Source organism: Mustelus asterias, chromosome 8 (assembly GCF_964213995.1).
Source record: "Mustelus asterias chromosome 8, sMusAst1.hap1.1, whole genome shotgun sequence".
NCBI classification, from domain to species: Eukaryota; Metazoa; Chordata; class Chondrichthyes; order Carcharhiniformes; family Triakidae; genus Mustelus; species Mustelus asterias.
In genome coordinates, this window is record NC_135808.1 from 117738263 (window position 1) to 117755714 (window position 17452).

A 17452-nucleotide genomic window follows, 5' to 3' on the forward strand; every position below is an offset into this window, starting at 1 on the left:
GGCCTATGAGCCGCAAGACGGTAGGCCAGGAGAACGGGACGGGGTGGTGGAAGGGGGGGGCCCACCTTGGCATCAGCTCTCATTCTCTCTTTGTGGCCCCACAAAAATCAAATCTTCTGGCCCCACAAAAATCAACTCAAGCTGGCCTGATGGGCTTTTGGTCGGCTGGGGGGGAGGAAGTGGTACTGGGCAGTGTGTACGTACAGTGCACATTTCTCTCAATGCTGTCTGAAGTGGAAACAGAGGTTCTATATGTGGCCTTGATTTATGTATAACAGGATCCAAGTGAGGATGATAGGAACTGCCACATCGTCGGCAGGAAAGGGGCTACAAGTCATTCCCCATCAGGATGAAGGCCTCAAATTTACCCTTGGGTTACTCTTCTGTACCGAACACTTTTAAGGTGTGATTTTCCCATCCCACCCTCCACGGGAATCGTAGCAGCTGGGACACAGGCTATGCAAAGGTCCGTTGACCTCGGGCGGGACTTTCCGGCCTTGGGGCAAGTGCAGACGGAAAATCCCGCCCTTAATCTTCATTCGGCACAAGACTATTCATGAATCAATGATGCCTCCAGATATGGAAGCTTCTCAGAGAATCAGAGAAACCCCACAGTGCAGAAAGAGGCCATCTGGCCCATCGAGTCTGCACCGACCACAATCCCACCCAGGCCCTACCCCCTTATCCCTACACATTGGGACTTCTCATGCGACTTTAGCCCATATCGGTGACAGAACCTTTTTTAGGCCATTCTTCTCTCAGCCCCAATCAGTAGCGTCTCTCTCTCTGGGATCAATAATTTGGACGCTCAGCGTCAGCACAATTGCAGCGCTCCATATGCTGATGTCGCAATGAGCTGACTTCACCCAACAGCACAAAGTCAGCTGACTTGCATATTTTTCTAACAGCTTGTGCGTCACTAATGATGATGTGGGGAGACGGACAAAACCTCACACACCATAATTCAGTCAGTCTGGCTGTCTGCAGAGCACAAGTTCAATGAGAAGCAGGAGCATCAGAACAAGTTGGGGGGGTGGTGGGGGGGGCGGCGGCACAGGATCAACTGCAGCAGGGGTTGCAAGAAAAGGATTTTTTTAAAATTGAGACATCATTTTCATCACTTACGTCCAACACCTCAAGTGCCCTTTTGTGCTGGACAGCAACAATATTGATGTATTCAAGCAACTTGGGAAACACTGCAGGCATTTGCGGGCAGCACAGTGGCACAGTGGTTAGCACTGTTGCCTCACAGTGCCAGGGACTTGCGTTCGATTCCCAGTATGGGTCACAGTCTGTGCAAAGTCCGCACGTTCTCCCCGACTTTACGTGGGTTCTCTCCGGGTGCTCCGATTTCCTCCCACAGTCCAAAGATGTGCGGTTAGGTGGACTGGCCATGCTAAATTGACCCTACAGTCAGGGGGATTAGCAGGGTAAATGAGTGGGTTCACGAGAATAGGACCTGGATGGGATTGTGCTCGGTACAGACACGATGGGCCGAATGGCCTCCTTCTGTACTGTAGGGATTCTATGATTCGATGATTTCCCATTAGTGATATGGGGAATGGGTCAAGGGTATTCACGATCAGGTTATCAATGCTTCTCATGTTCACAGATATGACTGTTGTATGAGCAGGAAAGGCTCCCAGTTCAGAGATTGTATGGCTAAAAGGGTGGAACAGTGGCACAGTGGTTAGAACCGCTGCCTCACAGCGACAGAGACCCGGGTTCACTTCCAGCCATGGGTGACTGTGCGGAGTTTGCACATTCTCCCCGTGTCTGCGTAGGTTTCCTCCAGGTGCACCAGTTTCCTCCCACACTCCAAAGATGCGCAGGTTAGGTGGATTGGCCATGCTAAAATTGCTCCTTAGTGTCAGGGAAATTAGCAGGATACAAACGTGAGGTTGCGGGGATAGGACCTGGGTGGGATTGTTATCAGTGCAGGCTCGATGGGCCAAATGGCCTCATCCTGCGCTGTAGGGATTCTATGGTTCTACGAATTGCACCGAAAAGCATTCTGCAGCGACATCCTTAGTTCAGCCAGCGTGAGGTTTCTTTGTATCCCACACTAAACATTCTGTGACCTCTCTGCGGGAAATTGCTAATTAATTTAGGATTAGAGACACATAATGCCCACCGGAAAGTGGATTGAGATTCACCAACTCATTTCACGTGAAACCCTTGCACCCAGAGAATCTAGCGAATGCTCATCCCATCCATCTAGGTTAGTTTTGACACCAAATCCGAAATGTAAAACAGCAACAGCTTGCATTTACACAGCACTTTTAACATAGTACGGCTGCCAAGACACTTCACAGGAGTGTTATCAAACAAAATCTGATCCCAAGCCAAATGAGAAAATAGGACAGATGACCAAAGGTTTGGTCAGAGATAGGTTTTAAGAAGCATCTTAACAGAGGAGAGAAAGTTTTTTTATTTATTAGTGTCACAAACAGGCTTGCATTAACACTGTAATGATGTTACTGTGAAAATCCCCCAGTCGCCACACTTTGGCGCCTGTTCGGGTACACTGAGGGGGAATTTAGCATGGCCAATGCACCTAACCAGCACATCTTTCAGACTGTGGGAGGAAACCGGAGTACCCGGAGGAAACCCACGCAGACATGGGGAGAACATGCAGACTCCGGACAGACTGTGACCCAAGCCAGGAATCGAACCCGGGTCCCTGGCGCTGTGAGGCAGCAGTGCTAACCACTGTACCACCATGCCTGAGAGACGTGAAGATGTTTATGGAGGAATTACAAAGTTGAGGGCTGCATGACAGCTATGGTGGGCAGTTAAAATCAGGATGCTCAGGAGGGCAGAATGGGAGGAACACAGTGATCTTGGAGCTTTTAGATGATAGAGTTATTGAGGTCTACAGCAGAGGAAAAGGCCCTTCAGTCCATCAAGTCTGCCAGTCAAAGACAAACCATCCAACTATTCCAATCCCATTTTCCAGCACTTGGTCCATAGCCTTGTATGCCTTGGCATCGCAAGTGCATATCTAAGTACTTCTAAATGTTATGAGGACCTCTGTCTCCACCACCCTTTCAGGCAGTGAGTTCCAGGCTCCCACCATGACGGATTGAGAAATAAGAGTCCAAGGGTCGATCCTTGGAGGGCTCCAAAGGGAAAGGTGTAAGAACAGGAAGAGAAGCTCCTACAAGCAACAACAAAATATTAGCCAGGGTAACCTGTTTTTGTAATGTTTATTAAGGGATGAATATTGGTCAGGACACTGGGCATAACTCCCTTGCTACAAGAGCTGATACATTCAGTTGAGAAGGCACATGGAAATTCGGATTAAAGTCTCATTCTAAAAATGGAAGGGATAGTTTACCCTGGTCAGTGCGTGTATGATCTCATCTGTGACAGTGCTGCTGTAGGAAGTGAACACAGTAAGAAGTCTCACAACACCAGGTTAAAGTCCAACAGGTTTATTTAGAATCACGAGCTTTCGGAGCGCTGCTCCTTCCTCAGATGACTCACCTAAGGAAGGAGCAGCGCTCCGAAAGCTCGTGATTCCAAACAAACCTGTTGAACTTTAACCTAGTGTTGTGAGACTTCTTACTGTGCCCACCCCAGTCCAAAACCGGCATCTCCACATCATAGGAAGTGAAAACCTAGCTGGGGAAATTCAAACAAAAAGTTCTGGGAAACATGAACAGAAAATGCTGGAAAAGCTCAGCAGGTCTTACAGCATCTGCAGAGAGAGAATAGATCCAACGTTTTGAATCAGGATGACCCTTTGTCAGCTCACGAAGGGTCATCCTGAATTGAAATGTTGGCTCTATTCTCTCGCCACAGACACTGTCAGACCTGCTGACTTTTTCCAGCATTTTCTGTTTTTGTTTCAGATTCCGGCATCCGCAGTATTTTGCTTTTATTTATGTTCCAAGAAAAGTGGGCATGGGAAGTGGCAGCACATTCAAGAGCTTTGGAGAGGAAGGGAAGGGGTTGAAGGTTGGGGGGATGGGGAATGGTAGTTTGAAGAACAAGAGGGGGGTCAAGGTAAATAAGCACACTGCTCAGTGTTTATCAATTTGTTTTGTTTTGAAAGGGTTTCCATTGGCTAAGAACCAGCATCTAAATGCTGCTGGGGCTGTATTAACACAACAGAGGCTCCCTCAGCAAGGAACCAGCTAAATGAGGAAACTTCTCCATGGAATTCTTAGGGTTAATTAATATTTATATTGGCAGTCCAGATCTAATGTCAGCTGCACTTTGGTAAATTGTGCCATTATTGTCTACGAGTCTTCAAGGTTCCTGTTGTGTTTGTGTGGAATGTTTTCTGATAGATTTGCTGATGTGGGAACAGCAAGCGCACTTTAAGAGAAACAGAATTCATTCCAGGGAGTGTTTTTGAGATGCGTCAGCCTGAGAGGGCCTACCCAAATATTATTAGGTTATATAAATATGGCAAAATCCTTGATGTCTCTCGACAGTTGATAATTACCACCTTAATTGATGACAGACTAGATCAGCTCATTTGAAAAGAAACAACTGGATGTTTTAGTTATTTAGAAAATTGGAGGAAGAATTGTCTTTGAGTTTAAGTTCTGTCAAACAGCTAATTTATTAGTGAATGAGCATTTGGAAGAAGTTTTCAGTGCCAGCTGTTTGGTTCATTAGAATTTTGCACAGCTTATCCTCGGAGTAATTCACTTTTAGCCGTTATGAGTGAAATAATGGGGGGGGGGAGGTGATGCCCTAGTGCTATTATCGCTAGGCCATTAATCCAGAAATTCAGCTAATGTTCTGGGGATACAAGTTCGAATCCCGACACGGCAGATGGTGGAATTTGAATTCAATTAAACATACCTGGAATTAAAAACCTACTGATGACCATGAAACGATTGTCGGAAAAAATCCACCTGGTTCCCTAATGTCCTTTCGGGAAGGAAATTTTCCATTCTTACCCGATCTGGCCGACATGTGACTCCAGAGCCACAGCAATGTCGTTGTCTCTGAACTGTCCTCCAAGGACAACCAGGGATGGGCAATGAATGCTGGCCAGCCAGCGACGCTCATGTCCCACGAATGAATAAAGAAAAATACAAATTTCACGTGGATTTATGTAATCTACATTTTAATATATAGGCAGTCAGATCTTTCCTTTGAAATATGTATATTTAGAATAATGGGAATGTACAATGTATGGTTTAAAATTTAAGATGTCAGGTCTGAGTTTTTTTTAAAGTAATTTAATATGTGTAAACACAATAGGACTGAAATATTCTTTGAGTGCCATTCACCATTGCAAATGCTGGCTTGCAGAATTAATGTATTATTGACGTAATAATAGACTATTGCTGGAATTCCACCGCCTCGCCTCCCCCCCCCCCCCCCCAAAGAATCAGGGGCAAGGTCGTAAAATACTGGCCAATGTTAGAGGAAGAAGAAGATTTTCTTTAACAAACTTTAAATTGGCTGCCAAAAATTTCTGAACACATCTGTTTCATTTGAATGAACCCAAACGTTTTGATCGGTTCTCCCAGTCGCTTTGATAGATGAGAGTTCAGAAAAAAAAAGACCAGTTTACAGGCTAGGTTGATGTCTCATGTGTGACGTTAAGCCAAGTTTCAATTTGCATAACCAATTACAAGTACTGCCTGCAAACTCAGATGAATGGGGGATAGATGGAAGCTTTGTGGCTTTGTGCCACGCTTACTTGTCCTGTAGTCATTTGATTCTGTTCTTCTCAAAAGTTGAAGTTTAAAGTTTATTTATTAGTGTCACAAGTAGGCTTACATTAACACTGCAATGAAGCTACTGTGAAAATCCCCTAATCGCCACACTCGGGCACCTGTTCGGGTGCACTGAGGGAGACGTTAGCACGGCCAATGCGCCTAACCAGCACATTTTTCGGACCGTGGGAGGAAACCGGAGCACCCGGAGGAAATCCACGCAGACACGGGGAGAATATGCAGACTTCGCACAAACAGTGACCCAAGCTGGGAACCAAACCTGGGTCCATGGCGCTGTGAGGCAGCAGTGCTAACCACTGTGCCACCGTGCCTCCCAAAAGTTGATATCGCTTGCATGACAGGGATTTGTGCGTCTGTCCAAGGTCCCCCCCACCCTCACGTATTGGGATCCAGCCGTGAGATTGGAGTTCAGATTGTCTCCGTTTCTAAGTTTGGGACGTCCCATGGTGCAGATTTCCATTCTCTGCTGACTGTAGTACTCTTTTGGTATGTATGAATCTTCCACATGAAGCACATGCCTGATGCAGCAAGCTGAGCTCTGACGAGTGTGCTCTTGACACTAGGTGCGCAGAGTATTTTGCAAGAATCTGTGTTGTCCCGCCACCTGAGGTTGCACATAGATCAGCAAAGTTAGAATGTTTCCAGTTGCTTCATGTGATGCTGCTATTTTGTCCAAGTCTCGCATCCTATAGAAGCGATGTAAGAACCACTGTCTGACAGACTTTTGATCGCTGTTCTGAGACAAATTCCATGCTCTTTCCAATTTCTGTGAGCGAGCCTGCCAAACACTGAGCGTGATTCTACCAGGCGGTGGTTGATTTTGTCATCCAGAGCAGAGTTACTACTCAGAATGACAAAGGAGGACCAGTAAAGGAGGACCAAGGGACTGATTAAGAAGGAGAAAATCAAGTCTGACAGCAAGTTTGCATAAAAACTGACAGTAAAAGTTTCCAGAGGTATGTGAAGAGAAAAAGATGGCTGAAGACAGTCAGAAACAGGGGAATTTATCATGGGGAACAAGGGAATGGCTGACCAGCTAAATACACACTTTAGTTCTGTCTTCACAAAGGAGGACCCTAATAACATTTTTATTGTATATCCGAGAAATTAGTAGGAAATTCTTCTGCAAAGATTTTTTAGCATTTTGTAAACAAATGGCTGTTCAAAGCATTGCACCATCCTTCATGCAATATATAAAACTTGTTTAGATGGCCAACATGTGATAGAAATAGCTAGCTCCTCATTCACTGCATTCATTTGATTTTGATTTGATTTGATTTATAATTGTCACAAGTATTAGTATACAGTGAAGAGTATTGTTTCTCGCACACTATACAGACAAAACATACTGTTCATAGAGAAGGAAAGGAGAGAGTGCAGAATGTAGTGTCACAGTCATAGCGAGGGTGTAGAGAAAGATCAGCTTAGTGTGAGGTAGGTCCATTCAAAAGTCTAATACTTATCCGGAACACACTCCAATTCATTTCTACTCTTGTTGGATATGCCATGCCCAAGGTGAATGGCACAGCTGCATTATGTACACATTGGTCAGTATTACGCAGTTAAGTGTTGGGTAGATACCTGTTCCACTGAACATTCTGCACATGCATGTTGCCAAACTGAAGTCACACCAGCTTGAATTGAAGTGAGCAGTAGGATTGGGGGATGGAATGGATTTTGTTATGTTTCTGCACCATTTTGAATGGACCTAGCCTATATTAAGCTGATCTTTTTCTACACCCGAGCTATGACTGCAACACTATCTTCTGCACCTTCTCCTTTCCTTCTCCCCTATGTACTCTATGAACGGTATGTTTTGTCTGTATAGCGCACAAGAAACAATGCTTTCACTGTATCCCGATACATAGAATCATCATAGAATCATAGATTCCCGACAGTGCATTGAATCCGCACTCACCACAATCCCACCCAGGCCCTATCCCCATAACCGCATGCATTTACCCTATCTAATCTCCCTGACATGAAGGGGCAATTTAGCATGGCCAGTCAACCTAACCAGCACATCTTTGGACTGTGGGAGGAAACCGGAGCACCCGGAGGAAACCCACACAGACACGGGGAGAACGTGCAAACTCCACCCAGACAGTCACCCATGGCTACCCCATGCAGCAGTGGAAGTCTTGTTCACAGAGGTGGATAGGAGGATCACAAAATCTTACAGTGCAGAAAGAGGCCATTCGGCCCATCAAGTCTGGACCAACCACAATCCCACCCAAGCCCTATCCCCATAACCCCATGCATTTACCCTAGCTAGTCCCCCTGATACCAAGGGGAAATTTAGCATGGCCAATTCACCTAACCCACACATCTTTGGATTGTGGGAGGAAACCCAAGGAGACACGGGTAGAATGTGCAAACTCCACATGGACAGTGACCCTAGCCGGGAATCGAACCCGGGTCCCTGGCGCTGTGAGGCAGCAGTGCTAACCACCGTGCCACCCTTTTGACAATAATAAATCAAATCAAATCCAAAAAGTCAAATTTAGAAAACTTTGTTACACCTTCTGATTCACAGCCAATTGGAATTATAATATTTATTGTTAGTTTTTATGTCAGGTGCACACATCAAAATGTAAGTTTCTGAATAAATGGCAATATATTTTTGCATTCACCATTACCAGTATTATTTCGGGCTGTACAGATCCACGGTCCAAAGTGTAGGAGAGTGGAATTTTCTTTATAGTGTTTCATGATCCTGGGGATATTTCCTTGTTATGTTATGCAGGACCACCATGGGCTACATTTTATGTGGCGAGGTAGAGGGATGCCTCTTTCCCCCAGCAGGAATGTTGGCAGTCCACTCTGCTGCGGGTGAACTAAATTAGGTATCGGTGAGACTGAGGGCCAAATTTTACTGTCATGAAAACTGGCTAAAGTCGGGCGTGAGGCGAGTAGCGCGATTTGTGCCCGCCTCCGTGCCAGTTCCCCCTTTACCAAGGCCCAAAAATGGCCGCAATCGGGACCGGGCCTGAAATGGGCACGAAGGCCATTTAAATGCATTTGCATGTTTTTAACTTGACTTAATGGGCTGCACACCCAACCTTACCGGCACTTCCCCCTTTACCAACGCATTCGCCCATCTAGAATCAGCGCAAAACAGACATGCTCCACAGAAATCCGATTTGGGCGCTCAAGTTAGTGAGGAGGTAAATGCCGAGCGTCCGACAGCTCTCTGCTTGAGATCAGTGGGGGGGGAGGGGGAAGGGGGGTCCGCTGCCACTCTGCCTGAGATCAGTAAAGGGGAAGGGGGGACCGCTGCCACTCTGCCTGAGAGCAGTGAGGGGGAAGGGGGATCTGTTGCCACTCTGCCTGAGATCAGTGAGGGGGAAGGGGGGTCCGCTGCCACTCTGCCTGAGATCAGTAAAGGGGAAGGGGGGTCCGCTGCCACTCTGCCTGAGATCATTGAGGGGAAAGGGGGGTCCGCTTCCACTCTGCCTGAGATCAGTAAAGGGGAAGGGGGGTCCACTGCCACCTCTGCCTGAGATCGGTGGGGGGAAGGGGGGGGTTCTGCTGCCACTTTACCTGAAATCAGTGGGGGGGGGGGAGGAGCCCGCGATCGGTCTGGGTGGTCCAGGCGTAGGGGAATAAGGGGGCTGGTAATGTTGGGGGGATGGGGCAATGTCTGTGGGGGCCAGGCGGAGGCATTATCTGGCCCGGGAGCGATGTGGCAGGGGAGCAGCATTCTATCATGTTTTTTCTGCGCATGCGCAGTTGGAGGCGCCGATTGGAGCTGCAGGGTTTCGGGCGTGTTAAGCCCCGCCCACAGGCTTGTGCAGCGTGATTCTGAGTCGCTGATATTTTTTCAGGCAGGGTGCGTATGGGGGTGCCTGAGAACGGGTCTGAAAGTCGGATCTGAAACCAGTTTCAGGTCCGCCCGGGACTTAGAATCAAAATGGAAAAATAGGGCCCTGAGTCTCACTGTGACCTGCCCTCAGATTGGCCAGCTACTTCAGCAGTCCTGACAGCACCTATAGCTCATTAGTGGCACTGCTGGGACTGCAACCAATCCTGTGAGGAAGGCCCAATGGACCCCGGAGCAAGGCAAGTCTGGGGTATTAAGCAGGGCGTGCTTGCCCAGCTTGGCCTTGGGGTTTGGGGGGGTTGGGGGGTGGGAGGGAGGGGGGAGTTGTGTGGAGAGGGTTGTGCGGAGAGGTTGGAGTAGTGGTTTTTGGACAGCAGGCAGGTAGGAAGATATTTACTTCAGAGGGCATCCCATTCTGATGCACAAAGGGCATCCAAAGAAACCCTACAGTACAGCAGGAGCCTATTTGGGCCATCAAGTCCGCACTGACTCAGCATCCCACCAGGCCCTCCCTCTGCCCCATCCCTGTAACCTCACACATTTGCCATGGCTGATCCATCTAACTCTCACATCTTGGCTCACTAAGGGGCAATTTAGCATGGCCAATCCATCCAACCTGCACATACCATAGAACCATAGAACCATAGAAAATTACAGCTCAGAAACAGGCCTTTTGGCCCTTCTTGTCTGTGCCAAACCATTTTATGCCTAGTCCCACTGACCTGCACTTGGACCATATCCCTCCACACCCCTCTCATCCATGAACCCGTCCAAGTTTTTCTTAAATGTTAAAAGTGACCCCGCATTTACCACTTTATCCGGCAGCTCATTCCACACTCCCACCACTCTCTGTGTGAAGAAGCCCCCCCCTAATATTCCCTTTAAACTTTTCTCCTTTCACCCTTAACCCATGCCCTCTGGTTTTTTTCTCCCCTAGCCTCAACGGAAAAAGCCTGCTTGCATTCACTCTATCTATACCCATCAAAATCTTATACACCTCTATCAAATCTCCCCTCAATCTTCTACGCTCCAGGGAATAAAGTCCCAACCTATTCAATCTCTCTCTGTAACTCAGCTTCTCAAGTCCCGGCAACATCCTTGTGAACCTTCTCTGCACTCTTTCAATCTTACTTACATCCTTCCTGTAACTAGGTGACCAAAACTGTACACAATACTCCAAATTCGGCCTCACCAATGCCTTATATAACCTTACCATAACACTCCAACTTTTATACTCGATACTCCGATTTATAAAGGCCAATGTACCAAAGGCACTCTTTACGACCCTATCCACCTGTGACGTCACTTTTAGGGAACTCTGTACCTGTATTCCCAGATCCCTCTGTTCAACTGCACTCTTCAGAGTCCTACCATTTACCCTGTACGTTCTTCTTTGGTTTGTCTTTCCGACTGTGGGCTGGAAACTGGAGCACCCAGAGGAAACCCACGTAGACATGGGGAGGATGTGCACACTCCACACAGAAAGTCACCCAAGGCCAGAATCGAACCCGGGTCCCTGGCAGATGGCTGGCACTTTGAGGCAGCAGTGCTAATCACTGTGCCAACTTGCCACCCCTTTAACTTAACTGAATTTGAATTCCACCAGCTGCCACGCTAGGATTTGAACTCATGTCCCCAGAACATTAGCCTGTGTCTCTTGATCACTCACCCAGGAATTCAGCAGTCCTGGCAGTGCCTATAGCTCATTAGTGGCCATTGCTGGGACTGCAACCAATCCCTAGAGGAAGGCCCAATGGATCCCGGAATGAAGCAAGTCCAGGATATTAAGCAAGGAGTGCTTGGCCAGCTTGGGCGGGGGTTGGCGGGTGGTAGGGGGTCATGGTGGTGGTGGGGGGGCGGGGGGGGTGGGGGTAGTGGGGGAGTGGGGGGGGAGGTAGGAGAGGTTGGAATGGTGGTTTTTGGACAGCAGGCAGGTCGGGCCCTGTCCAACCGCCACCCTCTGAAGATAGTATTCCCCCTTCCTTCCCATCCTTTTAAAATGGCCTGCAACTCCTGCCCTAGTGCCCATGCCAACAATATTATAGCATGGGCAGGATATTATTGGGACCAACTGGCATGTGAACAAGTTTAATTGACCCATAATTATTTATTTACATCTTGCCGGTGTGCTGCGGAGTTGAGCACCCGCCCACCTCTTGAGGTACAGGGGTGAGCCCGGAGCCTGATGCTGGGCTGGGCACCCACCCATTCTGAAAACATACTGCCTTCCTGTGGAAATTGAAAAAAACTAAATTCAAATCGCAACTGTTCAGACAAAAACATACAGTTCATAGAGTACGTAGGGGAGAAGGGAAAGGATAGGGTGCCGAATATAGACTTGCAGTTACAGATAGGGTGAAGGGAAAGATCAGGTTAATATATGATAGATCCATTCAAATGTCTGATGGTTGCAGAGAAGAAGCTGTTCTTGAGTCAGATGGTATGTCTTCTCAGACGTATGTATCATTTTCCCGATGGAAGAAGGCAGAACAGAATATGTCCAGGGTGCATGGAGTCCTTGATCATGCTGGCTGCTTTCCCGAGGCAGCGGGAAGTGTAAACGCAGTCAATAGATGCGAGATTGGTTTACGTGATGGACTGGGTTAAGTCCACAACCCTTTGTAGTTTCTTGCGGTCTTGGTCAGAGCAGGAGCCATACCAAGCTGTGATACATCCGGAAAGGATGCTTTCTATGGTGCATCTGTAAAAATTGGTGAGAGTCGTAGTGGATATACTGAATTTCCTTAACCTCCTGAGAAAGTAAAGGCATTGGTGGGCCTTCTTAACTATAGCGTCGGCATGGAGGGACCAGGACAGGTTGTTGGTGACCTGAACACCTGGAAACTTGAAGCTCACAACCATTTTCACTTCATCACCATTGATGTAGACAGGGGCATATCCTCCACTACACTTCCTGAAGTCGATGACTATCTCTTTTGTTTTGCTGACATTAAGGGAGAGATTATTGTCATCGCACCATTCCACCAGATTCTCTCACTCTTTCCTGTGAGATCATGCTTCAATATAATTACATTACAGTAGTGTATCACCCATGATATCATAGTGCTTACACTTTCAGAGACGTTTCTATTCTCTATCTGACTTGCAGTTTGCCCTTCCTAAGGTTGTGAAAGGCGGAACATAAAGGAACATAACAGTTAGCAAAACCTTGTTCTCTGACGTGGTGTCGTAAAGTCGAAACCAATGTTGTAAAGTCCAAACAGGGTGTCAATTTATGAGCATGGTAAGGTTCACCATAACTCGAATGGCATAAAGTCAAGGACTGCCTGGACAGTCTATGGTACCTTGCACTTGTTAAAACCTGGAAATTGCAGCAAAGCCCAGTGTTCTGACATCTTGACTGGCTTGACCTCTATCAGAGTTAACATAGTTGTGGGCCTTGGCAAAAAGAGTGTCTGTTACCTCCTGGATGCATTTGTGCATGGAAGCCTGAATGATCCTATAGAGATCCCCAGTGGAGCCCTGGAAAGTGCCCGTAGGACAGCATGCTAAATGCGAGCACCTTGTCCACACCTCAAATATACTGCACACCATGTTGATTAAGGCACCAAATAATTGTCGAGAGTACCCACTAAAACTGGGCCGGGGTCCATTGCTTATGCCTAATGACCGTTTCAGGCTCCTTTTGCACAATTAGTTTGCGACTAATTGCAACAAGCACTCAGCATTGCACAGAATGCTACTACCAGCGGTGAACTTGGCAGTGGTGCTCCCATTGCTCCTGGCTCCACATTGGAAACCAGTGCCATGCTCACACTTCCCCAGTTGCCTTCTCTCACCGTTTTCAATTAGCTTCAGCATTATGTGGGTGAGGAAATCTAATGCCTGCCGCTGATCACTGTGCAGTGATCCAAGATGGAAGGCTGTGCATCTAGAAACAGCAGTAGGCTACTCAGCTATTCAGGTCTGGTTCTGTGGCTCAGTTAGACCCTGGCTGACCTAACTGAACAACCAATGGAGATGGGAATCTGTTGAAACTGTGTTGCTCTTCTACCCCAGCTCCATCCCTTACCATGGTTGAGTACTCACTGAAAAGACTCACATATGAATAAATGGCACTTGAGCAAAGACTTGGAGGGTGATTAGTGTACAAGCAATTGTAACCAAGAAGAAAATCCAAGCTTTCAAGAAAAAAAAATTGGCAAGAGAAGAAAGGAGATGCTTTAGTGTCTTTTCCTTCTTACTAGGACAAAGATGAAAGACGTTACTATTTTTAAAAGGCTTTAATATCTAAATAGATAATTCAGAGCAACTGATCTGTGCCAATCAGTATTAGCTACAGTAGGCATGTAGTCCTATTACCGCTGTAAATTCCATTATAAATGGAGGCTGATTCATTCGGCTTATTCTGTACACAAGAAAAATGTAATTGCATTAGATGATATTATTACGGCTCTGCTGTTTGCTGCTGTGATCTGAGGATCAAATAATGAGATGGTTACAGTGCCTTCAGTGTCGCACGCGGTGCAGGCAGATTGGCAGCTTTAAGCTGTGCCAGTCTCTCTGCACAGCTTTATCAGATTAGTTTCTCATCTCGTTCTGTAACTGACCCATTTGAACAGGATCCAAAGCTGGTGCGAAACATCTGCCGTTGGGTACGACAAGCTGTTAAGATTCCGTTCTTTGCCAAGCTGACCCCGAACGTCACAGACATTGTAAACATAGCGATGGCAGCTCAGGAAGGTAAGAGGCTGTAGCGGGGACTGAATAGCGCGGGGATCCAAAATGCTGGTCGCAGAACAAATGTTGTTCCCCTCATTCTCTTCCACGGTTTGCTTTCATAATCTTTGCAGTCCGTTTAAATACTTCCATTTTTAAAAATGCACCTTCTATTTGGTTCTTCTTTGATCACCCCTCTGTGTCACTAACTTTGAAATGATTGCTGTCGCCCGTTCTTTAGCGATTAACTTTTGACTTGGATTGTATCGTATCTTTCGATGGATTGGAATTTAATTAACTTGCTGCCTTTCTCTCACAGGTGGTGCAGATGGTGTTACAGCGACCAATACAGTCTCGGGGCTGATCGGGGTACTCGCAGACGGCACACCAGTGCCTGCTGTTGGTCGAGATAGGCGAACCACATATGGTGGCGTGTCGGGTAGGTATTGCCCTCATCGCTGTACAGCGTTTCCTCTGAGATGGGCGCGAGGTGGGGAGGTCCTTGTAGCAATCTATAATGTCATTTCTACCAATGTTCAAACCTTGCTTACCGCTGGTCAACACAGCTTATAGTCATGACAGATGGAGGAGATTGACTGTGAAATGCCTATTTGTTTAGGAGCACAATACTGCAGTAAATTGGATGAGGAAGAGTCACTGTAGAAAAGTACCCTGAAGTCTCTCTGGCAGAGATGTATGTTAGTGTCCTTTTACGTTTTTACTTAGCACACTTATGAGAAATACAAATCACATGTGGACTTTGCCTTCGCCGTATATACTTTGAGCCAAAAGAATCATTATCATCATCCGTCTGCTTTGATTTCTGTTAAAGTGCCGAAGACTCCTTGCACCTCATTGCATTTACTTCGATTGAACTACTTTGGTTATTTTTACAAGATAACCATTCCTGGAGATTATATACAGATAAATATTTAAATAGATAATTCAGATAAATGATTCGAGGCTGTACTTCTTTGGGTTATAGAGTAGATAAATGCAAAAGTGGGAAACAAAAAGTATCTGATAAAGTCGACCAGGTAAATCTCCCGCTGCACAAGCAGAAAATACTGGAAATGTCAATCAGCGTCGTTATTGACACTGTCAAATATGCTTTATTTCTTTTACAAAACAGGCATATTTCATTGCTGATTTCCAGTTTGTGTGTTAATTTTCCTAACCCCCACCCCACTCCCACCCCCACCCCCGTCAATGTCGTTCCCCCCACAATGTCGCCCCCACCCCCCCCCAATACCATTTCTCTGCAGTGTGATCAATTTCCCCCTGAGAGCAGCCTACTAGGTGTTTCCTATCTGGCTCAGGCAGTACAAGAACAAAAAACCAAAATGTGTCGATTATTCTCCTGCTTTGGGTGGGGCCAGAATGCAAGTTTACTATTCCCAAAAAAAAATCCGTGGGTGTGAATAAAATGGAGCAAAAAAACAATGTTAATTATGCAAAACTTATCCCCCCGCGCCCCCCCCCCCCCCCCCCCAACTTCCACCACAAGCTTATTGCTGTTAATGGAGGTGCTGGGTGCGTTAAGCTGTGACAATCGATCGGAAGTTGGTCGTTGCCTGCCCAACGCAAACAATCAAGTGCTCTGGTTTGCCTGAGAGGGGAGCAGACAACTGAAAAAGCCAAGCACTGGCTTTGAAGTGCCGTACAGTGCTTGACATTTCCACAGAATGGAAGTTTATGAGATGCATTATTTTACACTGGGGACTTCCTGCTGTTTTCCAGGCCGGTTTTGTATTGACTGATTGTCTCAAAAAATGGGGCAGTGATTCAAATCTTTGAACCGCATTGTCTCCATCCCTCTTTTAGAATAAACATTGCTCTTAGCATATTTTTTTAAAAATCAAATATAGATCCTGTATTTCACTGTCATGGCATGCTTGTTGCTGCTTAATGTAGCAGCACGTCTCAGTTAGTTGTTGTAACAGCTGGTCACATTATAGACTTACACGGGGCCAGGGTATTGTACATCAAATTAATTTTTTTTTAAAAACCAGCAAGAACCAAGATCTCAGTACTGTCAAGATTTCAGTTTTATTTTAAATATTTTCCAAAGGCCAGACCTTTAAATCTCAGGGGTTATATCAAGTACTGAGCTGTGAATTTAACCATAGGGTAACTGCTAATGATAAGGAGACATTCCAAGATGAGGACGCTGTAATACAGTCATTGGATTAGGCTATCAATCACCCAAGTCCTTGGGGAACAGGAAAGGAGACAAACTAGAGAAAGGAAAATTAGGAAAGGTGGGCATGACTGGAATGCAATTCTTTACGAGCTTTGTCTGATAAACTATGCTACATTCTGCAGCTTTTAAAATTGAACACTGCTGGGAATTTTAAGAGTTGGCGTTTCGACTGTATCCTGTTTATAGATTAAGAAAGTGAATGGCCGCAATTAATGGAATGGAAGTGGAATTTAACCGAGCTTTTTTTTTTGTTGCAAAACGAGACACTTTGGGAGGATTGTTTCAGCCGGTGTTTAAACAAATTTCCAGAAAGATTCAAGGCATGTACGCCAGGAGCTAAATATTGACAATCACGCTCTGGCAAGCAAAATGGAGCTCACTGAATTAACACAGTTCACGTCCTCACATTCATGCTGCAACCCAAGCATGAAGCTATTATCTCACAACATTAAATTGAAACCCATGCGTGATCTTTCCCTTGAGTTTGGTACGACTACGGACAAAATGGTTTGGTTACACCGTCCGTCTGCATTAGGGATTTATCAAGCACCTTAGGCCGTGGACATGTGCAAATTAATGTTTTTTTTTAAGACCAAATGATTTCTGATCTTTATCACTTCTATTCCCTGTTGAAAAAAAAATACAGGTAACCTTTTGCACGGCACATCCAGTTTTTGCGGGGGGCAGAAGGAAAATGAAAACAGCTGATTCCTTTAACATACTTTGCCTTGGGATATTATTGTTACATCTTTCCGAAGTCTTCAGCTTTAGCTGTGAAGATCACAATCAGTACATCTTTCAGGAGTGAGCTGGGGCGGCACGGTGGCACAGTGGTTAGCACTGCTGCCTCACAGCGCCAGGGACCCAGGTTCAATTCCCGGCTTGGGTGACTGCCTGTGTGGAGTTTGCACGTTCTCCCCATGTCTACGTGGGTTTCCTCCGGGTGCTCCAGTTTCCTCCCACAGTCCAAAGATGTGCGGGTTAGGTGGATTGGCCATGCTAAATTGCCCCTTAGTGTCAGGGAGACTAGCTAGGGTA

General features: G+C 46.3%; 1 protein-coding gene across 1 annotated transcript in view; it reads left to right on the top strand.

The window, feature by feature from the left end:
• LOC144497479 (dihydropyrimidine dehydrogenase [NADP(+)]-like) overlaps nt 1-17452 on the top strand; it is a 760900-nt gene that overhangs the window by 589276 nt on the left and 154172 nt on the right. Inside the window, exons 17-18 of the mRNA XM_078218814.1 lie at nt 14115-14235; nt 14531-14650. Of these exons, the coding sequence (XP_078074940.1) occupies nt 14115-14235; nt 14531-14650 (241 nt within the window). The remainder of the gene's footprint in view (nt 1-14114; nt 14236-14530; nt 14651-17452) is intronic.